The following is a 22,591-nucleotide window of genomic DNA, read 5'->3' on the forward strand; positions in this document are numbered from 1 at the left end:
CAGAGTCATTCTGGTTCTCATTGTTATTATTGTTATTATTGTTATTATGGTTGTTATTATTGTTATTATTGTTATTATTGTTATTATGGTTGTTATTATTGTTATTATTGTTATTATTGTTATTATGGTTGTCATTATTGTTATTATTGTTATTATGGTTGTTATCATTATTATTATTATTATTATCATTATCATTATCATTGTCATTATCATTATCATTATCATTATCATTATCATTATCATTATCATTATCATTATCATTATCATTATCATTATCATTATCATTATTATTATTATTATTATTGTTATTGTTATTATTATTATTATTATTATTATTATTATTGTTATTATTGTTATTGTTATTGTTATTGGGAAGATGTTCATTAAAAAAACCATCGACATATCTTTGTATAAGTGGTTGGTTATGAACTATATTTGGATCAGGATTTGGGTTAAAGTTTGGATTGATAGCAATACGAGCAAAATGAAGTAAAAGTTGGGGATCATTTCTTATCTGTATATACCTTGGGTCGTTTATTATATTTTGAATGATTCTACCTCTTAGAGCATTATTATTTCTAAGATTTTGATTGATAATATCCTGATCCAATATAATATTATCAATGTTGTCAAGTCTGTTATTTTCGTCAACATTAGTATTTTCGTTATGGTTATTATTTTGTTCATTTTGGTTATCATTACCGTTATCATTATTATTGTCATTATCATTATTAATATTATGATTATTATTAATATTATTTTCATTATTTTCATTATCATTTTGGTTATTTTGATTATTTTGATTGTTCTGAATATTATTATTATTATTATTATTATTATTAATTTCATTTAAATTTCTTTGTAAATTTTGATGTAAAGCATTTAAATGATTAGGAAAATTAGGAAAATTATTTAAGTTGTTTAAATTATTCAAGTTGTTTAGGTTGTTTAACATGTCAAGATTATTTATGTTATTTAGTGGATAATTTCTTAGATTTGGGCCGATAAGCCTGGAAATCATTTTTGAAAAAGAAGGGTCTCTTCTTATCCATTCATGAACTATAAATAGTAAGATATGGATGATAATTATGATGAAAAGGTAGATGAAGCCAATGAAAAAGGTATTTCTGAAAAATAAAAGATAGTTTGAAAAAGTGTTGAATTTAAAGGTAGATAAAAATTGGGCTTCATGATCCAAAGTGACAATTGTTTGGTTTGCAATTATATTCGTAATGTTGTGATTACGATGATTTGGATATAGAAAATACTGGCCAAATAGAAAGGATAGTTTGAGATTTGAATTGAAGGGTTTCCTGCTATCTATAATCCAAGTAAAGACTCTTGAGGTGAATTTGAAGAAAACGGGAATTTGAAAGACAACCAAGAGAACTAGTGCTATTATTGTGATTGAAAAATGGAGTAAATTTTTAAGATTGATAAAAAATTTTTTGAGGATTAAATGAATTGGAACAAAGTTTGGCATGTTTTCGTCATAGATAATTCTGAATTTGTATGGGGTATGGCAAATATCACAAACAGGATCTCTTTTTGAGTGGTTTAACCACTCCATCAAACAGTCCTGGTGGATAAACTTGATTGAGCCTCGACACTTACACGGATAGAAAAGAGGATCATCATCAGTTCCTTCACATCGGCAAATACGACAGGTGTTTTCCTCTTGAACACTGGACATGATTGGAAAAGAGATTGGGCGTGAAATTTAGAGGTGTTAAGGAGAGTGAGGCCAGATCAGATCAGAGCCTGAACCAGAGTGAATCAAAGCAGATTGAGGAACAAAAGCAGAGCTGTTGGCCTGTTCGTGAAGACGATGGCAATGTGCTGGCAGAAGAAGCGCTGAAGAAGAAGAGGAAAAAGAGGAAGAAGAAGAACGAGCTGGCGTTGAAGTGCCAAAAAAAACTGTTCTTATACGGCTGAACACGTGACACAATCGCCGGCGCTTAACTTCAGTGCTTCCTGTGCTTCTTTTGCCTCTTCTTCTTCTTCTTCTTCTTCTTCTTCTTCTTCTTCTTCTTCTTCTTCTTCTTCTTCACACAACAATGATTCGAAGACAGCCCACAGTGATCAAGCTCACCCCAGAGGACGTAATCGCCTACGATGAAGAGAAGCAGTTTCAGCTCTACAGCTTGGGCTCTAGAGGTGCTCCCACCCAGGCCCTGGGCAACACCAGCTCCAGCGTGAACATGAACCAGGAACAGCTCGACCTCAACGCCCCCCTCCACCACCATCTCCAGCCGCTGTTGAATCCCAAGCCCAACGCTTCCTACAGCTCCCTCAACTCCTCCAGCGTGGGTGACACTGATAGTTTGTTGCAGCACCAGCTCAGGAGACACATCAAGTCCAAGGACGAGAGAATTGGTGTTTCGCGCCAGGCCCAGCAGTGATGGGTTGTTTCAACAGAGGCGCTGGCTACATAGTTCTATAGCTCGTTTTTTGCACTGTGTTTCAGCTCTGAAGCAGCAGAAGCAGCACACGCCTCAGGTGCTGTTTTGGTTTTACTCGGCCGTGTTTTTGTTTGCAGATCAACGCCAAATAAAAAACGCGTAATTATTTTGCTTTCAAATCAGATAAACCACCTTCAACACTCCAGCTCAGTCCCTTCACTCAATTATATCTCTGGATTCAATCTGCCAACCTCATTGCAAATTGCTAAAATGCCAATTGAATCTGAGCCTGTGGTGCTACCGAATCCAAATACCCTCATTTCTCCATCAACAGCCATTGACTCACCTCAATCTGACACCCAGCTTCCCTCCACTTCTACTCACTACTCTATATCTTCTTCAGAAAACGATACCAACCTTCATGATCTAACTAGCGATGATACCCACGTAAGGCGTTCTTCAAGATTACGCACCTCCTCACGTCAAGTCATTTACAATGAAAATTTGCTATCCAAAAAAAACAAATTCAGTAACAAATCCAACAATTTAAACTCCAGTTCCAGTTCCAATTCAAAATCAAAATCAAATCCAAATGTAGATTCTGATTTGGACTATTTATCTGATTCCGATTCCGATTCTGATTCTGATTCTGATTCTGATTCTGATGATAACAACAAAGACGAAGATTTTTACCCCTCTGGCTACTCCAAAAACAAAAGAAAAAGACAAAACAACCAAAAATCAACCTCACTCTCAAATTCAAGCTCAAAAAAACTAAAAACAAATTCTAAAAAACCAAAAAATGTCAAACATGTCAAATTCAATCAAAACTCTGTTTCAAACTTGAAAACTTACTTGAAAGACTTGGAGAGCAATCTAGAACCAAATTATATCTACGAAAGCTTATTGGATGACGATTCCTCAACCCTAGAAATTGCAAACAATTGGCTAGACTCCTACCTAGCCAACTCAAATCTCGCTTTAAAAGACCTACTCAACTTCCTTTTAAGATCAACTGGCTGTCTTTCTCAAATCCAAGAGCACGATGTTTCAAACAACGACAGCGCTCCTGACACAATCGCTGAAATTCAATCAATGTTTAATAACCAAAAAATTCACGATTTTCCTTTCATATCAAAGATACCAAAATTTAAAAACTTGAAGAAAAACTCCCTTTTATTTATTGACTCAATCATAGAATTGGCCTATGAGAAAAACGTCCTTCTTTTTAACGATAACGATGATGACAACAGCGACAAATCCCAAAACGGTAACGATTTATATGAAAACTTCTTGATTTGGTTTGGAACATTATCAACCTCAAACATCAGGCCCCTAAGATACATCTCAACCCTATTCTTACTATCAATCGAAACAACATTTTGCAACTTAATCATTAAAACAACAAAATCTCTTGAAAAAAACCAAAACAACCTTCAAATCGAAAATTTGAAAATAAAGTCTCTAAAAAGAACCTACAACTCTAAAAAATCTAAAAAAACTGAAAAATCAAAGATAACTAGAGAAATCAAAAAAATACAAAAAAGATGCAACCAAATTAACTCAAACATTAACCTATACTCAACCCAAAAAAACCTACTACAAGAATTTATTAAAGACATATCAAACACAACTTTCATACATAGATATAAAGACATTGATAAAAAAATTAGAATAGAATGCATCAAAAGTCTAGGTAACTGGATGGACTTGTATCCAGAACTATTTTTCGAAACTACATATCTACGATATTTTGGTTGGCTACTATCTGACACTGATCATTTGGTCAGGTTGGAAGTTTTAAAACCCTTGACTAAATTATACAAAAAGGGCTTAATTGTACCAGGATTTCGACAATTCACTGAAAGATTTAAAAATAAAATCATAGACCTAGCTACTTTTGATAACGATTTCTCCGTAAGAATTAACTCAATCCATTTACTATCAGAAATCAATAAAATTGGTTTTCTAGAAGATGAAGAGATCACCAAAATCAATTCTCTTCTTTTTATAACTCAACTACAAATCCAAAATCAATCCCACTCTCAATCTCAATCTTTTCAAATTGAAAAAATTTCAAATGAAATTATCAAGTTTATAAATTTAATTGAGCTAGAAAAAAGTAAAGATTTTAAATCCCAATACAAATCTGACTTGGATAAATTGAAAAACTTGATACCCTTCAATATCAATAGCGTAATCAAATTTAAAAATCTAATTCAAATCATCCATGAATCATATAAAGAATACAAAAGCTTGAGCTTTTTTAATGATATCGATAATGAAGATCCAAATGAAATCAAACTCGATATTGACAATGATATTGATAATGATATTGATAATGATAACGTTGACGATAACGATAATGAAAATAATCAAATTGATACCAAGAAATCAGAGAAAATAAGAAAAGATGAAATCAAATATAAAAGAAAAATACTAAACCATTCAATCAAACTAAAAAAATCGTTGAATAAACCTAATCCTGTTCGATCATTAACTCAATTAGAGTTGTCTCCTATAGCCAAAATAGGAAAATTAATATATAAAAATATTCCATCGTATCACAATTTATGGAAGTTTTTAATTAAATATCTTTTATTTGATTTTTCATCTATTGAAATCTCAAACCAAGAAATCAAATCTCAATTAGAATTGAATAGCAATGAGGAGACTTTCCTATTAGATTTATTGCATGGAATGTTGCATACAATTATTAATGAAGAAAAATTAAACTATGTTATTCTTAATGCGAATAAATCTGAAAAAGTTCGAGGAAGAAAATCCAAGAAACAATTAGAAATGGAAGCAGAAGCAGAAGCTGCATTGAAAGAAAACGAGGAAGATGGCAGTGAAGAAGAAAATGCTGATGAAAATGATAATATCAATAAAGATAATGAAAATGCAATGGACATTGAAAATAAAAATGAAAATGAGAATGAAAATGAAAATTATGATAAAGAAAATCATAATGATGGTAATGATGATGGTAATGAAAACGGCAATGAAAATGACGATAATGTTCATAATAATGAGAGTAAAGAAGAAATGGAAAATGATTCATTAAAGGAACTTGAAACTCCTGATATGATTATCAATAAGATAATCAATCAATTACCGTTACTATTAAATAAGTTTTCATCATTAGAGTCTTTGAATATTTTTTTAAAGATTTTTGGATTGATTGACTTTGATATATTTAATAATGATTCCGCACAAAAGGAAATTTTTGAAAAATTAGTCAAACAGATTTTCAAAATTTTTAAAAATAACAATATATTTGAGATTTATGGAAATGGATATGAGTATAAAGATGAGAGTGAGAATGAAAAAGATTTCTTGGTTGATAAATATATTTCAGTTTTTGAAAGTTTGAGAAAAAACGATATAATTTATAATAATTTCAAGATTGAAATTGAGAAATTGATAATTGAATTGGCGGGTGAATTGAAGAAGGATATTTCTAATGATTTGGGAAATAAGGCGAGTGAAAAAATTGTTAATGTGATAAGTGTGAATATTCAAAAGTTGATAATAATTGGGAAATCGATTAATATAAGTGATTTTGTTGATGATTTTATCATTGAGAATTTATTGGATAAGATTATTTATAATTTGGATGATATTAGGGGAGTGAGTAACAAGGTGATTGATTGCAATTTTCAATTTTTATCATTTTATTGTTCATGGAAATTGGAAAAGTTATTGAGTTTTGCATTGAATGATGAAGGTGGAGATTTCATCGGGTTAGAGCTTGGAGAAGAAGATAGTGAAGGGAAAACGATTGGGGAGTATTTAAAGAGCTATTTGTTAATTTTGAATATGTATAAAGAGAGATTAAAGTATTTTAATATTGATTATAATTATATTGAAGATTATAAAGAATTCAAGAGAAAAAAGGAGATTGAATTGAAGTTTTCTAAAAACTTGATTGATAATATAGTTTCATTGAAGATTTTTTTGTTAAGATTTTTGAGTAATGAGAAGTTGAACAAGTTATTTAGAGATTTTGAGAGCTTTATTTACAATGAGATTGAAGAAGTGATTAGTTTGCCTAAAGAAACGGTGGACAAGATGATGAGTATATTTTTAGATTTGGAAGCCGATTTAGGAGATATTTTAAAGATTCAATTGGATCGATTTGATGATGAAGATGTTAATTATGGAACATACAAAAGAGGAGATAGAAAAGAAGAGGAAAAAGAAGAGGATGGAGATGGAAATAGAGAGGAAGAGAAGGAAAAAGAAGGAGAAAGAGAAATTAAGATGATTAAGAAATGGGAAATTGAAAAACAATTGTGTGATTATATAATTAAAATCCAATTATTAAGGAATTGCGAGATAATCAAAGATGATAAGATTACCGAAAGGTTGTTGATGAATAAAGACAAATTGGGAGAAATCTTTGAAAATGTCAGCAAATCTAGTTTATTTAACAGTGGGAAAATTGAAGAAGATAAAAAAAGTGAAGAAGGTGAAGAAAAAGATAATGGAAATGAAGAGGAAGAAATTATAAGTAAAATTAATAACAATGAAGATAATGATATTGATATGATTGATATCAATAGTGAAATTGAGATTGATAAAGAGATTGAGAAGATAGTTGTAAATGAAGATGAAAGAGAAAATGAGAATGTTTTAAGATCAGAAGATAGGACATTGCTCCCATTAGATAGTGAAAGTATTGTAAAAGAAAAAGAAGACGAATGATTAATTTTTTATTTAATGTCGTTAGTGAGTGCTATTCTACAATTTTATAATCAATTGTAATTTCAAGACTTTTTATTTGCTTATTCTTATATATATGCTATATATATTGTGTTTTACATGGCTATGATTATAATTATAACCAGCTAGCTACGTTTTTTCTAATATAAGGAGATGCTTAAAAATAGTATAATATTGAAGTAATCAATATAAACAAAAAGAAAAAGATAAGCCCGACGCGGGGCTCGAACCCGCAACCTTTTGATTACCTCTTAAGTAAGAGTCAAATGCTCTACCGATTGAGCTAGCCAGGCCAGTAGATGTGTTTTTGAAAGCTGATCAAATAGTTGATGTTGGCTAGGGAATCGAAAAATTAGGTTATTTTTGTTTTCCTAGTTGTTATTGTTGAGTGCATGAGTGTTTTAGGCTGTGATTAGGTTTATTTGAATATTCAGTAATTATTTGAATTTGAGTATGATCAAATCAAATCCATTCTAATTTGTTTCTGAGATGCGTTTTTAGAGAAAATTCAATAGGATTTGATCTAATTGTGAATTTTGAATTGGCAAATGAGAGTGAAGATGATAAGAAGTTGGTGGGAGTCGAAGAAAAAGTTTAATAAAGGTTAATAAAGGTTAAAAATGTTTAATATTGTTTAAAATAGCGTAAAATAGGTAAAAGAGCTTTAAGATAGAATAAAATGGAATAAAATCAAGATAAGTCGAGATAAAATTTTTTGTAGAGGCCAATCAGAACGATTGATTTAAATGGAAGTTGAATGATTGATGATCGTTTTCAATATATTTTTTAAAAATGGAATCAGAAGCTGATGGGAAATGATCGATTGAAAGGATATGGAGTGGGAATTGGTGATTTTTCAAATAAAAGTGCTTAGACCTGTGGAGGATTACTAGGAGTTTTATGAAATTGTATGGACCATGATGGGTTTTCATGAGATGTGGTCGAAAACATAGAAATCTTAATAAATTGGCAGTAATTGAGAAATTTCATTTCTGGAAATCTTGCGAGGACACCATGACAGTGGAACGGAAAAGTCGAAACAAGACACTCGGAAGCGGGTTCAAAGGATTTGAGACATTGGTGGGATTTGTAAATCCAGGCTATCGTCTCACTGAGAGATGACGTGAAAAATGTGTCAAACGCAAACACAATCAGCAAAAGCACAGTGACTAATAGTGGCAGTAAAGCCAAAGAGAATGAACTGCCTGAGTATAGAAAACACGCTAGGGCAATGGAGAAGACAAGCAAATGACACAAACGCAGAAAAAAAAGGCTGCGAAATCCAACAAGTGTGAAGGAGGGTTGGAGAGCAAAGTGTTGGAGAGCATCGAAATAGGCAAAAGTGGAGCACAAAAATATTATTTGGCATGCGGCCTACAGCATGCAGGAACATCCAAACCGGCACACACCGCATCCGTCGGCACGGCCGTGAGACATTTATGAACAAGCGTCCCAGTGGAGAGGGGGTTTGCCATGTGACGTCTCCGCCGCGTGCTCCCCGCACTGAGCGCACAGGGGAGGACGCGGTCCGCATCGGATCCGTGGGCGATTTCCGCAGCGAGCACGCGCTCGGCACTGGGCGCGGGCGGGCCCATACCTGGGAGGTGCTATAAAAAGCAGCGGCTCCCCTCACTCTCTCTCCTCACCCAACAAAGCTCAACATCACAACATCAGCTCAACCACCAACAATCGTCTGGGAACAGCGTCGTATCGACTCACCTCTCTCTTCAGTTTTCTGCTCCAGTTTTCTCCCTCAGCTTTTTCTCTACACAAAGCTCGTTGTTTTCTGCTCTCTTTCTGCTTTTTTGTCTGTTCAACAACCATCAAATTGTACTTTTGTCTACTATCAAGAGACTCTTCAATCGTATCCTGAGACGCCATCAATTGCGATCTTTCTAGCGCTATAAATACTGCTTTTCTCTTCTTTTCCTTTTCTTTTTTCTTATTTTTCCCACCACTCTTCCTCTGCTCGAAAGCCCAGTATCACGCTTTTCAAGTCCAATCTTAAGAACACGCTGGATCAAAGGAACCGCTCTGCCCTCTCTATTGTTCTCCTTCTGCTGTTTTGATCACCTTCCACCTTCTCGGATCAATTCCACTTTCCTCTTATCAATTCAATCTCGTCTGTTTATTTACATCCAAACTTTTCTTCCAACCTAATTTCAAAAATGTCTGCAATCTTAAAACAAAGAGTTAGATATGCTCCATACTTGAGTAAATTGAGAACCGCCGAAGAATGTATCCCATTGTTCAAACATGGCCAATATTTAGGTTGGTCTGGTTTCACCGGTGTTGGTGCTCCAAAAGTCATTCCCACTGCTTTAGTTGACCATGTTGAGAAAAACAACTTGCAGGGCAAGTTGGCCTTCAACTTGTTTGTTGGTGCTAGTGCTGGTCCCGAGGAAAATCGTTGGGCCGAAAACTCTATGATCTTGAGAAGATCTCCCCATCAAGTCGGTAAACCAATCTCAAATGCCATCAATGATGGAAGAACTGCTTTCTTTGATAAACATTTGTCCATGTTCCCCCAAGATTTGACCTACGGTTACTACACAAGATTCAAGGAAAACGATTTACTAGACTACACCATCATTGAAGCCACTGCCATCACAGAAAATGGTTCAATTGTCCCTGGTCCTGCTGTCGGTGGTTCCCCAGAAATGATCTCTGTCTCCGATAAAATCATCATTGAGTTAAACACAAAAACTCCATCTTTCGAAGGTCTTCACGACATTGATATGCCAATTAATCCTCCCTACAGACCTCCTTACCCATACAAAAGAGTCGATGACAAATCTGGCTTACAGTCCATTCCTGTTGATCCAAACAAAGTTGTTGCCATTGTCGAATCAACCCAAGGTGATATTGTTCCACCAAATACCCCCTCTGATGCCATGTCAAGAGCAATTGCTACACATTTAATCAACTTTTTTGAAGAAGAAGTCAAAGCTGGTAGAATGCCTGTCAACTTACATCCTTTACAATCTGGTATTGGTAATATTGCTAACGCTGTCATTGAAGGTTTGGCCACTGCTTCCTTCAAAAACTTAAACGTCTGGACTGAAGTTTTACAAGACTCCTTTTTGGATTTCTTTGACAATGGTGCCTTGGACTACGCTACCGCCACTTCCATTAGATTAACAGAAAATGGTTTCAAAAGATTCTTTGAAAACTGGGACTCCTTCTCCCACAAATTGTGCTTAAGATCCCAAGTTGTTTCAAACTCCCCAGAAATCATTAGAAGATTAGGTATCATCGCCATGAACACCCCCGTTGAAGTCGATATTTACGCTCACGCCAACTCAACTAACGTTAACGGTTCAAGAATGCTTCATGGTATTGGTGGTTCTGCTGATTTCTTAAGAAATGCTAAATTATCCATCATGCACACTCCATCCGCCAGAAAATCAAAGACTGACCCAACTGGTATCTCCTGTATTGTTCCTTTTGCTTCCCATGTCGATCAAACTGAACACGACTTAGATATCTTGGTCACTGAACAAGGTTTGGCTGATTTAAGAGGTTTGTCTCCAAAAGAAAGAGCTAAAGAAATTATCAATAACTGTGTTCATCCTGACTTCAAAGATCAAATAGCTGAATACTACAAGAGAGCTGAATTTTACGCCCAAAAGACAAAATCCCTCCATGAACCTCATATCTTAAGAGACGCCTTTAAAATGCACATAAATTTCGAAGATAATGGTACCATGAAATTAAAATCCTGGGATTAAGTTTCTCGCAATCATAATCATCATAATCATCAAAAAAATAACTTAAAATAATTAAATAACTCCTCATAATCTTCATCATACTAAATATGAATTGGAAAAAAATCATCTCACGTATTTTCACGGTTTTTTTTCTTTACTCTCTGTTTCTTTCTTCTTTTTTCTTTTTGTCCATTCTTGTTTTAATATATATATAGATTGCTCTTTTCTTAAGATCAAAAAAAGAAAAAAAGAGCAAAAAAACCTCTGTTTTATTAATTTACCATACTCTATAATCTCATAAATATTTACTTTTTGGCTACCTAATAATATTCACTAATAAATGTTCATCATCTAAAAAAAAATACCCGATCTTTTTTCCATCCCGGCACGTGCACAGCTCTCCGTAAAACCATATTTTTATTTTCTGAATCTTTTTTGTCTACTATATCTTTATCTATTTAAACATATTTCCTCAAAAATGAGCTTTTTATCAAAATTACTCTACTTTATAGGCTCTTTTTGTCTACTTCATTCAGGGTTCTCATCCTATGAATTCACACAGTATTTTAAACAAGTTCATAAAGGTTTAAATACTCCATTGCCTTTAGATATAAAAATTGAAGCCATCCTTGGCTTACTATTCTTTATCATAGCATCTTTTCACTCAATCTTAATCTCTCCAAAGTTATCATTAATCGATAATGATCCAAATAATAGCGATCATACCTCCCTCTTATTAAAAAGTAATCAAGACTCTTTGTTTTTTAAACCGATTAAAATGAGAAAGGCAATGGCAGAATATGAATTAATAGGCGCCTGTCCTTTTCAAGCAATTGAATCAAAACCATCCTATATAGATATTCTACAAAGAAAAAATGAATTCAATCAGTGGCTATTAAACACTAAAAAAGAAATCTAATCCACCTTATTTATAGATTTAATACAATATTTAACATCAAAATTTTACCAATTCTTCTTGAGATGCTGCTATCAGTTTCACACATGGTTTTCTACTAAACGTACTCCAATATAATCGCAATATCAATTGAACGATTTAAATGATTAAATAATTTAAAAACGATAGAAATCAATTGGTCAAAAATATATAAAAAAATTATAGTAAACGATATAAAAAATAAACTATAACATTAAACAAAATTGTAAAGTTATTATTTATAAAAATAAAAACAAGCAACCACTTATCCTAGCACTATCCATATAAAAATCAGTTGAAAAAAAAAGTAATATGTATCTTCATCTGTTTAAAAGTATCAAAGGAAAAAAAAAATAAATGTAATAAAAAAAATTGAAATAAATGGAAATGAAACCTTGGTTGTAAATAGTATTCAATAGTTAAAATAGCCAAATGAATAAACAAATAAATAAATAAATAAATAAATAAATATGAAATATAATTGATGAATCATTTAAATAATCTTCTGAATCTAGAAAAAATCGAAGCATTACTCTTACCTCTGTTGGTAACGCAACTTAAGTTTGGTGCTTGAGATTGAGGTGATGGGCCAGTAAGGGTGTGAGTGCTGGATGAAATATTAGTTTTTGAGGCATCATGGATATTACCAGTGTTGAGACTATTGCTATTAATAGTATTGTGGTTTTGGTGGTTATCAAATCCTTCATGAGTGCTTTGAAAGATGGCATCGTCATCGCTATCATCACTGATACTTTTAAAGCTAGAAGTAGAATCTAAATCATCTAAATGTAAACTCTTCATAACAATTGAATTATCTTGAGGAATGCCAATTATTTGATTTAGTCCATTTTCTGATTCCTTAACTTCTCCATTAACATTATCAGGTAATGAAATATTTGTAAAAGCACTACTTTCGTCATCCGATTTAATTCCTGAAATGTTTTGATTTTTATTGACGTTTTTAACAGTTAATGGTAAATTTTGTTGATTACTTGATAATTGAGATGATTTTGGAGATTTGGGGAAACTGTTTGTATCATTGGATTTTGTTGGACGAATAAATGGAGAAAATTTTTGATTTGGAATAAAACTTGGAGAGCTTAAAATTGAATGCTCGTCATCATTATTAGTAGAATGGGTTGTATTTGTATTTAAATCAATAGAATCAAGAATTGATTTTTCCATATTATCAGTTTTATTATCAATTTCATTTTGATTTCCGTTTTGGTTTCCATTTTGGTTTTGTTTTTTATTAACCAATTTTTCATGAATATAGTCAATCAATGCAGATTCTGTAACCAGTTCTTCAGGAGATTTTTCATTTGAATTCAGATCTAAACCCAAATTCAAAGTTGAATCCTTAGTTTTCAAATGGCTAATAGTAGCATTGTTGGCGCTAATAACTGAACTGTTACAAGCTGTTTCAAGTTCTTCATTATTATAATCGTTTTTAATTGAGTCATTTGATTGTTTAATTTCACTGATGTTTGGATCTTCAAAAGAAAACTTTTCTGTAGCCTCAATAGGTTCTTTTAAAGATTCTTCAGGTGATTTAGATACTTTTTCTGGGATTTCAGTTGGGATCTCGGTTGGTTTTTCAATTGACTTTTCAATTGGCTCTTCAATTGGTTTTGCAGTAGATTTTTGAGCTGGTTCTTCAAATGGGATTTCAGTTGTTTTTTCAATTGGTTTATCAATTGATTCTTTAACAACAATAGCTTCTTTGTGAGATTCTATTGGCAAGCCATTTAAATCATTAGATAATTCATTTAAAGAATTATTTAGTGAGACTTGTGGAGATTCAGTTTGAGATTCAATTTGAGATTCAATTTGAGATTCGGGGGAATTGATTGGAGCGTCTAAATTTTTAAGGGTGACTAAATTGGTATCTAATTGAGGATCAGGTTTTAGATCAATTTTAGCATCATTTGATTTAATATCAGTATCAATATTAGTGTCAGTAACAATATCAGTATCGATATCAGTATTAAATTTAGATTTAGATTTGGAATTAATTTGTGATTCATTTTCAACTTTTTGGATTTCGTTTTTGATTTTTTCTTTCAAGTTATCGAAACTGTCATTTTTTTTGATTAGTGAGTCAGATTTAGCGATTTCTAAATTTGAATTTGAAAGTTTATCAGTTTTTTCGATTTCCTTTATAGTTTCAATATCGCTATTGTTATCGCTGCTGTCACTAGTCTCATTGGTAATATCCGATTCGTAGATCAAATCATTTGGATAAAGGATGTTGTTTTGAAACCCATTTGAGTCGGATTCGATTTTAAAATCTTGGTTGACTAACCAATTACCATCAACGATGAATTTGAAATAGATTTTGTCGTTAGTGCTGGGAAGAAATTTGATCTTTGCCTTAAAAACATTTGAATTGTGGTCCAAATTTAGTAGATAAGTATTAGCTGACCAGCTGTCAAAGGTGCCAGTAACGTAAACTTGAGAATTGTTGTTGTTTGGCCTAGAAAGAAAAGAAACAGGTTGATATGAATCAAATTGGGGAGAGATAAACAGTTAGTATATCGGCGGTTAGAGAGATAGTTGGTTAGGTGTTAGGAGATAAACGTAACATACCACTCAAAAGTGTAATAGGGAGCAGAAGTCATTTTTGCAGGAAAAAGCTATCAAAACACAGTCAGGTAGAATGATAAGATAAGATAAGATGAGATGAGATGAAATGAGATGAGATGAGATGAGAGCTGGTGGTTAGGAGGAATAAAAACGATTACAAGAAAAGAATGGTATAGGACGTGTGAGATATATAAGATATATAAATGGAGAGAAAACGAGACAGATCGAGATGTTCTTTGTTTAGTTGCGTTGCTGGAAATCTAGAGAGAGAAACAATACATGGTTGTGAAGAGGAGGAACAACGCCAGAAGAGCTGGAGATGGTGGAGGAAGGCAACGAGCACTGGGAGAATCAGACAGAGAAAGAGAAGCAACAGAGAAAAGCAACAGAGCAGATATAATCAGCAGAGATCGCAGTGGCACAACCAAAAGCTGGCGAATAAATACTATAAGCGTCTGTTCTGTTCTGTTTCTAGTGGATTTTAGATCAGTTCTAACAAAGGTCCTCGCAAAGTTTATTCGCTGCGATAAGCTGCTTGGGCGATAAGTGGAAGTGGCCACTGTGGGAGTGCCACTGGAGCCTACTGGAGAGTTGTTATGCGAATAGTACAAGTGTCTTACAGTTAATGGTGTATTATCTAGTGCTACTCGAACCACGCTAGCAAGAACATCACAAAGAGACCTAGGAACATGGACACGAACTGGCCGATGCTGGAGCAGATTTCCCTTCTTCTGAGCTCGTCGTCGTCTTTATTTTCAATGAGCTTCCTGTCGATTTCTAGTATCTCTGGAATGATGCCAATCGTGGAGATGTAGAAAAAGCACCCAACAGTGATGGGCAAGAGCAACTCGCTGATCTCCAAGTCAAGGCTGCTCTTCAACAAACCGAAAACACCAGTGATTTTGCTGAGCACAAATTTGTTGAGCAAGCTGATGACAAGGTTGTTGTGGGCGCCAGTGCTGGCATTGGGGCTTTGGTCGCTGCTTTCTGTGATAGATTGATAATTGACCAACTCATTCGAGATCAAACTCAAAGTTTTGTCAAAGTTTTGCAAGAAGATTCCAATCAAACATCCCACAACCGAACCCACAAAAACGATCAATTGATTTTTAACTAGTTTCAACTTATTGCTTTGGTTGTTTTGGCTACTTTGGTTGTCAAACTTAATAAATAAAAACAAATCGCTGATTGAATGAGGAATCTCGTGAATCAAAATAGCTAGAAAAGTAGTTATACCAATGTTCTTGTTAATATAAAATGACGAGGTAATAGCCATTCCATCACTTATGTTATGATTGAAACACACAATCAAATTTACTAAAATCGATGTCTTCTTGCTACTGTTTTTAATATGATCACTGTCGTTATTCGAGTCTTTAAAATTATCGTGTAGTTTTTGTATTTCCTTTTCGATTTCAATTTCATCCTCGTTTTTATAATTTCTATGAGTCAATTCACCAGTCTTCTCTTCGATTTCGGCTTCAACACCACTTGCATGGCTATGGCTATGGCTATGACTGTGATTGTGACTGTGACTGTGACTGTGATTATGAGAATGCTCTTCTTCTGGACCATGGGAATGAGAATGCGAATGGCCATGTTCTGATCCACTTAAAATACGCACACTCTTATCAACAATCAAAAAAATTAAAAACCCAATGAATACAGTCAACCCCAATATACTGTTCTTTCTTTCGTTGTTATTTGAACTGAAAATCTCTGGTAGCAAATGAATAAAGACATCACCCAATATACCGCCACAGGAAAAACTAATCAAATTCTTTAAAATTGTCGCATTCATACTCTCAACGTTTTTGGGAATAAAATAAATAATCAAAAATGATGGCAAAAAAATATAGACAACACCCAAGATTGAATTGATTCCAGGGTTACTAGAGGGAAATAGTCTTTCAATCAACTTTCCAATAAAACTCAACTCTTCTTCTTCCTCTGTTTCGTGGTGCTCATCGTGGTGTTTCTTCTTATGCTCATATTCACTTATTGCCTTGATTATATCACATTTACTCAACTCGGACTTGATATACTCCAAGTTTAACACTCCATTTTCATAATAGATCTTCGAAACCAAATCCTTGTTTTTCACAAATTCTTTGCTGATTAAAACTTCATTACTTTCTTTGTGATACTTTTCATCATGACCAGGTCTATGGTCGTGCTTGTGTTTATGGCTGCCATGGCATTCAATTAACAAAGCCATGGCTAGAATAGTCACTAAAAAGTAAAACAATCTCATTTCACTAAAGTTCTTGCTGTCTGTCTTTTTGAAGAATTATTTCTCGAAATTATACTCTCTCCAAGTCCTCATTCAAGGCTTTCATTTGCAACACTCCACCTCAGAAAAAAAACAGCTGGAAAATGACACGCACATACAAAACCCTGCGTGCAAGAAACTCACGCACCCATTTGTGATAGCTGTACCGGATATCACGTGGTGTTGCGCTTCTTTAGTGCCTGCATCTCAACCGCACATGTCTTGGATTGGAACATCTCCGGGCTGTAGTCCCGGTTTACTTTTGGCACAGAAAGAACAATTTTAATTTCTAGACGAAAATCTTGCTCTTCATTACTAATTCTTAGTCAAAATACAGCAAAACATTGCAAGACATAGCAAAGCTGAAATTTCATACAGGCTTAATTGTATTTATATGTCTTAGATAACTCTGGAGAAACAACATTCAATTTATATATAAAAGAAAGAAAACTACCTCAAGTTGAAAACTGGATTTATTAAATTGTGTTCATTTATAGTGAAAAATAAAAATTAGAAATTAGAAATTAGAAATTAGATATTAGATATGAAAAATTAGATATTGAAAATTAGATAATAAAATATAATGACTTTAGTTTTAATTATAAATAATGAATATTTACATGTCTAGTACAGAATAGCTTACAAATGAAAAGTAGTAGAATTGAATCTGTTTTATCATGTGTGTTTTCTCTTAAAAAGACTCTTCTTCACCCTGAAAATACGATAGAAAACCAACATTGCAAAAACATTAAACACAATAAACACCCAAATTAATCCAAAGTTTCTCCATCTGTCACTCCATTCAATGTTGAAATTGGCCATAAATTGATCTCCTGTCGTGTACACACAGTACTCGCAATTCTCAGTATCATTGGGATTGGCAATATATCCTCCAAAATTATCAACAAATGTATCACTATACTCAATACATGTTTGACCTTCTGGTGGATTGAAAATTGTATAGTCCTTTGGTACACATCTAACTTCAACTCCATGCAATAATGCTCCAGTCAATGATTGAACAAAATATGTCAACGGTGATACTCTATACATAAACTTCCAAAATGTTGGGATATATCTGTATGGTTGAACAATACCTGCAAAGGCAAACATAAACGTGAATAATAACCCATAAATAGCTTCTGCTGATGCCAAATCTGGTAAGAAATAAACAATCCATAACCCGAATGAAATATAAAATAATGGGAAAATAACTGCAACCATCAAATAATAATATCCTGCAAATTCTGGCGAATTATTCACTTTCAAAGTGAAATACAAACAACAGAAGAAAATCGCTGATCCAACAAGCGAATAAGGAATCTCGGCAATAAGTTGCGAAATTAATAATGTGGACCAGTGATAGGTGTTACTTGAACTTTCTCTGGCCTCAAATAGTTCTCTTGCATCAATTGCTCGTTCTTGGATTTGCCCTATTAATGGGAATGAAATACCAATTGATAAGAAAACACAAAACACTGCATTTTGTAATCCGGAAAAACTTGTTTTCAAATTGAAAAATGTCCATCCGAAGAAAAGACCACCAAAAATTAAAAGAGAAAATTTAGCAACAACATAAGTTGGATCACGATAAAACTGTCTGAATGTTCTTACCAATACGTGCTTCAATTGTGTGCTGTAAGGTGTTGCAAATGTTTTTTTCAACTCAATTTTTTCAGCATCATCAGTGTTGGTCATGGATTGTCCTTGACGAATTAATAAATCAGTTTGGTTATTTTCTTCAACAAATTCAGTAGAGTTAATCCATTTTTCATTCCAGTCTTCATTAACGACTGATGTAGCACCAGCACCAATAACATCAAGAATATATTCTGCTGGATTTTCTGCATCGCTACATCTTCTGGCCCCATTTTTCTCAAAATAGTTTAAAACAACATTGGAACTACTTCCAATATCTCCAAAATAAACTGTTTGTCCACCCTTTTTCAATAATAATAACCTATCAAATTGCTCAAATAATGTTGCTGATGGTTGATGGATAGTACAAATAATGCATTGTCCTGCATCTGCTAATCTTCTTAAAAGTTTAACAATAGCCCAAGCTGATTGGAAATCTAACCCTGATGTTGGCTCATCCAAAAACAATAATAGTGATGGTTTGGCCACTAATTCAACACCAATTGATAATTTTTTTCTTTGTTCAACATTCAATCCAGATCCAACCTTTCCAACAACTGCATTTGCAAATGATCTCATTTGCAACACATCAATAATCTTTTCAACATAATCCATTTTTTCTTCTTCTGAAACACTAGTTGGTCTTCTTAATCTTGCTGCAAATTGCAATGATTCTCTAACAGTTAATTCGGCAATATGTAAATCTTGTTGTTGAACATAGCCAGTTGAACGTTTAAACGAAGAATCCAAATCCTTACCGTTAACAAGAATATCACCAGAAACAACACCGACATTAACTCTTTCGGATAATACATTTAATAAAGTCGTTTTACCTGCACCAGACTCACCCATAAGAGCAGTTAAAGTACCAGGTTTAACATATCCAAAGATATTGTCTAATAACTTGACCTTTTTGTCACCTTTAACAGTGATCTCATAATCGATATTTTTCCACATAAAAGTATCCCTGCCCTTTAAATCGTTAAAAGTAATATCATCACTAGATTCATTTTTTTCAATTATTTTGTCTGAAGGTAGTCTTTCACCACTTTCAATATCATCTTTCACAATTTTAGAGGCAATAGCAGATTCTGTGGTTCCCTTTTTAAATAATAATCTTTCACCGCCACCTTTTGGTAGCTTTAAGATTTCCATGCCATGAATAGTTAAAACTAAAAAGAAAACCCAAAATCCGATTAAAATACCGAAATTTCTCCAAAGATGAGAATATTCATAGCCATAAGAAAGAGATGCATAGTCATCGCCTAAAACGTAGTTTTCACCAATATTTGAACCAACAGCAACGCAGGCTTGGTTGATTATAGAAACACCTTCATATCCAGGACCTGAGGGAACTAAGGTAGAACAATCCATTCTTCGACCATGAAATTCATTGGCAACGACAGCTTCAAAACTATAAGTGACGGGATTAATATAAGAGAGCCATTTAAAGTGCCAATGCATTGCAGGTCTTTGAATAACATAACCTGTATAGACAAGAATAACAACCAAGGCTAGACCAGTAACCGATTTTGCAGTTGAAATATTGGCACAATATACACCAAAGGCTAAGAAGAGAGAATATAATACACAATAAGTTACGAATAAGAAAAGGAAAAATATAAAGAATTTCCCAGCTTTTCTTTCTAAATTGGATAAAAAGTAGACAATAAGGGAAAGAATAACAGTTAATGTTAGCCGCAACGGTATATCAGCTAAAGTTGAAGCAATTGCTTCAGCACCAGGATGGTAAAAGGTATAAGCTTTTTGTTTTAAAAGAACAAAACGGATTTGAAAAAAGTTGATGACACTGACCATTGGAGTAAAAGTGAAAAGAAAAGTAGCAAAAAATAATAAACCGCCTCTAGAGAAGAAGGAGTCTGTATTATTTGGGAGATTATAAAACATGGAACCAATAACTAAAGACTCAACTGTCATTGAAAAGATTTGTATAACTGTATAATAAGGATCGCCTAAAACTCTTTGAAAACCTCTAATGGTTAATAATTTAAATTGTTCAAGAAGATTGATTGTATATTTTGATTTATGTCTTTGAAATTTCATTTTAGCTTGTTTAGTGGATTCATCGAACAATTGCTGAGTTGGAGATAAAGCACATTCTTGTTCATATTCGTTGATTTCTGTGATTAAATTTTGATAATCTTGGGATTTTAACCAATAGTCTTCAAATTCTTGAGCAGTTCTCGGGACTTTATTTTCAAAACCTGGTTTAGCAATTCTTTCTTCTGAATCAGTGACACCGGTAAGGAATTCAGTTGTTGATTGTCTTGGAAGAGAAGCATAACCCATATTTTCAAAAAACCGTTTAGCTTGTTCAATTGGACCAAAATAAATTTGGTAGCCATCATACAAGATGGTGACTTTATCAAAGGTTTCATAAATTCTTTCGCCGGCTTGATAGAGGGTTACTAAGGAAGAATGTTTTAAGAAATTTGTTGCGATTCTAATAGCTTGAGCATATTCTAAAGCAGTGGAGGAGTCGAGACCTCTGGTTGCATTATCCCAACAATAGATGCAAGCCCTTGAAGCCAAGGCTTCGGCAATGGAGACTCTTTTTCTTTCACCACCGGAGACACCTCTGACAAAATCATCACCAACTTTAGTGTTTCTAACATGATTGAGACCAAAAACAGTTGTTAGGATATCCATTAATGCATTGATATACTGATCTCTGGTATAGCCTTTAATTCTAAGTTTGGGGACTTTACAGGTAATTGCAAATCTTAAAGTTTGTTCGACAGTTAAATGTGGAAAATGAGCATCATTTTCTGGGTTATAAATAACATCAGCTTTAAAATACTTCATCATTTGATCTTGAGGGATAGTGTCATATTTAATATCAGCATCTATAGCAGAATATTGCGAGGCTTCACCAGCGACTGTTTTCAATAAAGTTGAGCAGCCAGAACCCGGTTTACCTAAGACAAGACACATTTCACCTGGTTTAACTATACCATTGATATTTTTGATAATTTGTTTTTGATTGTTTTTAGCGTTTTTAAGGGTTTTGATGTTTTGATAAATATTTAGGAAACTTAAAATATCAGGGGAGAAAGAAGAGGCTTCATTTTGACCATAAACGTTTACATTTTTAAAAATTATACCTGCTTTCTTTATATGAATATCTTCAACATCAGACATTCGAACAAATTTTCTCAAAATTTTTTGTAAATCAAAATCATTGATGTCAATATTAAAAGTGTTTGTCGTCAAGTTAGTTCTTTGGGATAATGTTTTGGATAAGGATTGAATTTGGTCGAAGACACCACCTTCTTGATGGACATTTGAGGTCAAAATTCTCATAATTTCACCTCTTTGATCTTCATCATCAACTAAGTCTTGATCGGAACTAATTTGATCATTTCTGTTATCAAGAATTAAATCACTTACCTTGCCATGGAATGAATTGATAGTTGAACTATCATCAGAGATTTTATTAGCAACCAGCATTATGATTGCCAATGAATAAAATCAAAGGACGAGATAAATAAAAGGATAAAGGTTAAAAGAATTTGATATTAATTGTTACTTATTAGATATGAAAATAAGAAGTTTGATATGATGTGATATGAAATGAAGTTAAACAAAAATAGAGATAAAGAAGTTTTTGGATATTTATATTATGAAAATTTGGGAAATCGGGAAATCAGAAAATCAGGAAATTGGGAAACAGAATTGCAATATTAAATTAATAATACGGATTCTCTTAATTTCTTTTGGCTTCTTTTACTTCGAACATACAGTTGAAGGAAAAGTTAATTAATAATCAAAAGGATAGAGAGGAATAGTGAAGCTCAATATGGATGAATACCAATTGAATTTTAGAGTTATCTCAAATAGCTCAATAAAAGATGAAGTAAAGGGTAAGAGTAGCTTCAAATAAATCGAGAAAGAGCAAGTAAGATACACAAGAAATAAAGAGCTTTTGTAGCAGATTCTCCACGACAAAGCACCAGTAGAAGTAGCTGTTTCTTCTTTCCTCTTCCCTTGTTTTTGTTTCTTCTTTTTCTTTTCTTTCTCTTCTTTTTCTGCCTGATTTGAAGCATTTTTCGTTAATGTCTAGTCGAAACTTTCGTTTCACTTCCTCGAACGCTGCAGGGAAGCGCGTTTAGACGCAAACCTTCAAAGCAGAAGCCTCATGATGCATAAAAAGCAGGCAACTCATGTTGAAATGCTGAAGTGCTGCAGACGCAATCCAATTAATAATCAATGCAACCGAAATTGTTCCTTTACCGTCTTTTTCTTCCTGCCACTTTTTTCTTCCTACCCGTTCTTAGACCATAAACACGGAACCAAACTT

The 22,591-nt window shown here is 33.3% G+C and overlaps 8 protein-coding genes and 1 non-coding gene across 9 annotated transcripts; 4 read left to right on the forward strand and 5 right to left on the reverse strand.

The window, feature by feature from the left end:
• Positions 1-1,021: 1,021 nt before the first annotated feature.
• ASCRUDRAFT_38562 (zf-C3HC4-domain-containing protein) lies at positions 1,022-1,693 on the reverse strand (the record flags this gene model as incomplete). The annotated part of the gene is made up of 1 exon (XM_020190869.1): positions 1,022-1,693. A coding segment is annotated over one exon (672 nt), but the record flags the coding sequence as incomplete, so codon positions are not given.
• A 364-nt stretch (positions 1,694-2,057) lies between these two features.
• Positions 2,058-2,402, forward strand: ASCRUDRAFT_72207 (CDC26 family anaphase-promoting complex subunit; the record flags this gene model as incomplete). The annotated part of the gene is made up of 1 exon (XM_020192043.1): positions 2,058-2,402. The coding sequence occupies one exon, from the start codon at positions 2,058-2,060 to the stop codon at positions 2,400-2,402; it is 345 nt and encodes a 114-aa protein (XP_020045101.1).
• An 858-nt stretch (positions 2,403-3,260) lies between these two features.
• IRR1 (cohesin subunit IRR1) lies at positions 3,261-4,418 on the forward strand (the record flags this gene model as incomplete). Its single annotated transcript, XM_020189726.1, has 2 exons — positions 3,261-3,862; positions 3,926-4,418. Coding segments are annotated over 2 exons (1,095 nt in total), but the record flags the coding sequence as incomplete, so codon positions are not given.
• Positions 4,419-7,339: 2,921 nt separating this feature from the next.
• ASCRUDRAFT_t156 lies at positions 7,340-7,423 on the reverse strand. Its single transcript has one exon. It is a non-coding gene; the product is annotated as a tRNA-Lys (tRNA).
• Positions 7,424-9,298: 1,875 nt separating this feature from the next.
• ACH1 (acetyl-CoA hydrolase) lies at positions 9,299-10,861 on the forward strand (the record flags this gene model as incomplete). Its single annotated transcript, XM_020190857.1, has 1 exon — positions 9,299-10,861. The coding sequence occupies one exon, from the start codon at positions 9,299-9,301 to the stop codon at positions 10,859-10,861; it is 1,563 nt and encodes a 520-aa protein (XP_020045103.1).
• Positions 10,862-11,318: 457 nt separating this feature from the next.
• On the forward strand, positions 11,319-11,759 carry EMC5 (Emc5p; the record flags this gene model as incomplete). The annotated part of the gene is made up of 1 exon (XM_020190875.1): positions 11,319-11,759. The coding sequence occupies one exon, from the start codon at positions 11,319-11,321 to the stop codon at positions 11,757-11,759; it is 441 nt and encodes a 146-aa protein (XP_020045104.1).
• Positions 11,760-12,263: 504 nt separating this feature from the next.
• ASCRUDRAFT_82458 (carbohydrate-binding module family 48 protein) lies at positions 12,264-14,395 on the reverse strand (the record flags this gene model as incomplete). Its single annotated transcript, XM_020194726.1, has 2 exons — positions 12,264-14,250; positions 14,364-14,395. The coding sequence occupies 2 exons, from the start codon at positions 14,393-14,395 to the stop codon at positions 12,264-12,266; spliced, it is 2,019 nt and encodes a 672-aa protein (XP_020045105.1).
• A 608-nt stretch (positions 14,396-15,003) lies between these two features.
• Positions 15,004-16,578, reverse strand: YKE4 (Zn(2+) transporter YKE4; the record flags this gene model as incomplete). The annotated part of the gene is made up of 1 exon (XM_020192045.1): positions 15,004-16,578. The coding sequence occupies one exon, from the start codon at positions 16,576-16,578 to the stop codon at positions 15,004-15,006; it is 1,575 nt and encodes a 524-aa protein (XP_020045106.1).
• A 508-nt stretch (positions 16,579-17,086) lies between these two features.
• Positions 17,087-22,166, reverse strand: ASCRUDRAFT_77542 (ATP dependent transporter multidrug resistance). The gene has a single exon (XM_020193903.1). It carries the CDS (start codon positions 21,739-21,741, stop codon positions 17,308-17,310), a length of 4,434 nt encoding a protein of 1,477 aa, XP_020045107.1. The 5' UTR covers positions 21,742-22,166; the 3' UTR covers positions 17,087-17,307.
• Between the last annotated feature and the right edge of the window lie 425 nt (positions 22,167-22,591).

Source organism: Ascoidea rubescens (genome assembly GCF_001661345.1).
Source record: "Ascoidea rubescens DSM 1968 unplaced genomic scaffold ASCRUscaffold_15, whole genome shotgun sequence".
NCBI lineage: Eukaryota > Fungi > Ascomycota > Saccharomycetes > Ascoideales > Ascoideaceae > Ascoidea > Ascoidea rubescens.

What these genes read in the sequence shown, in the direction of transcription:
- ASCRUDRAFT_77542 (XM_020193903.1), bottom strand. Translation starts at nt 21,741, where the DNA reads ATGCTGGTTGCTAATAAAATCTCTGATGATAGTTCAACTATCAATTCA.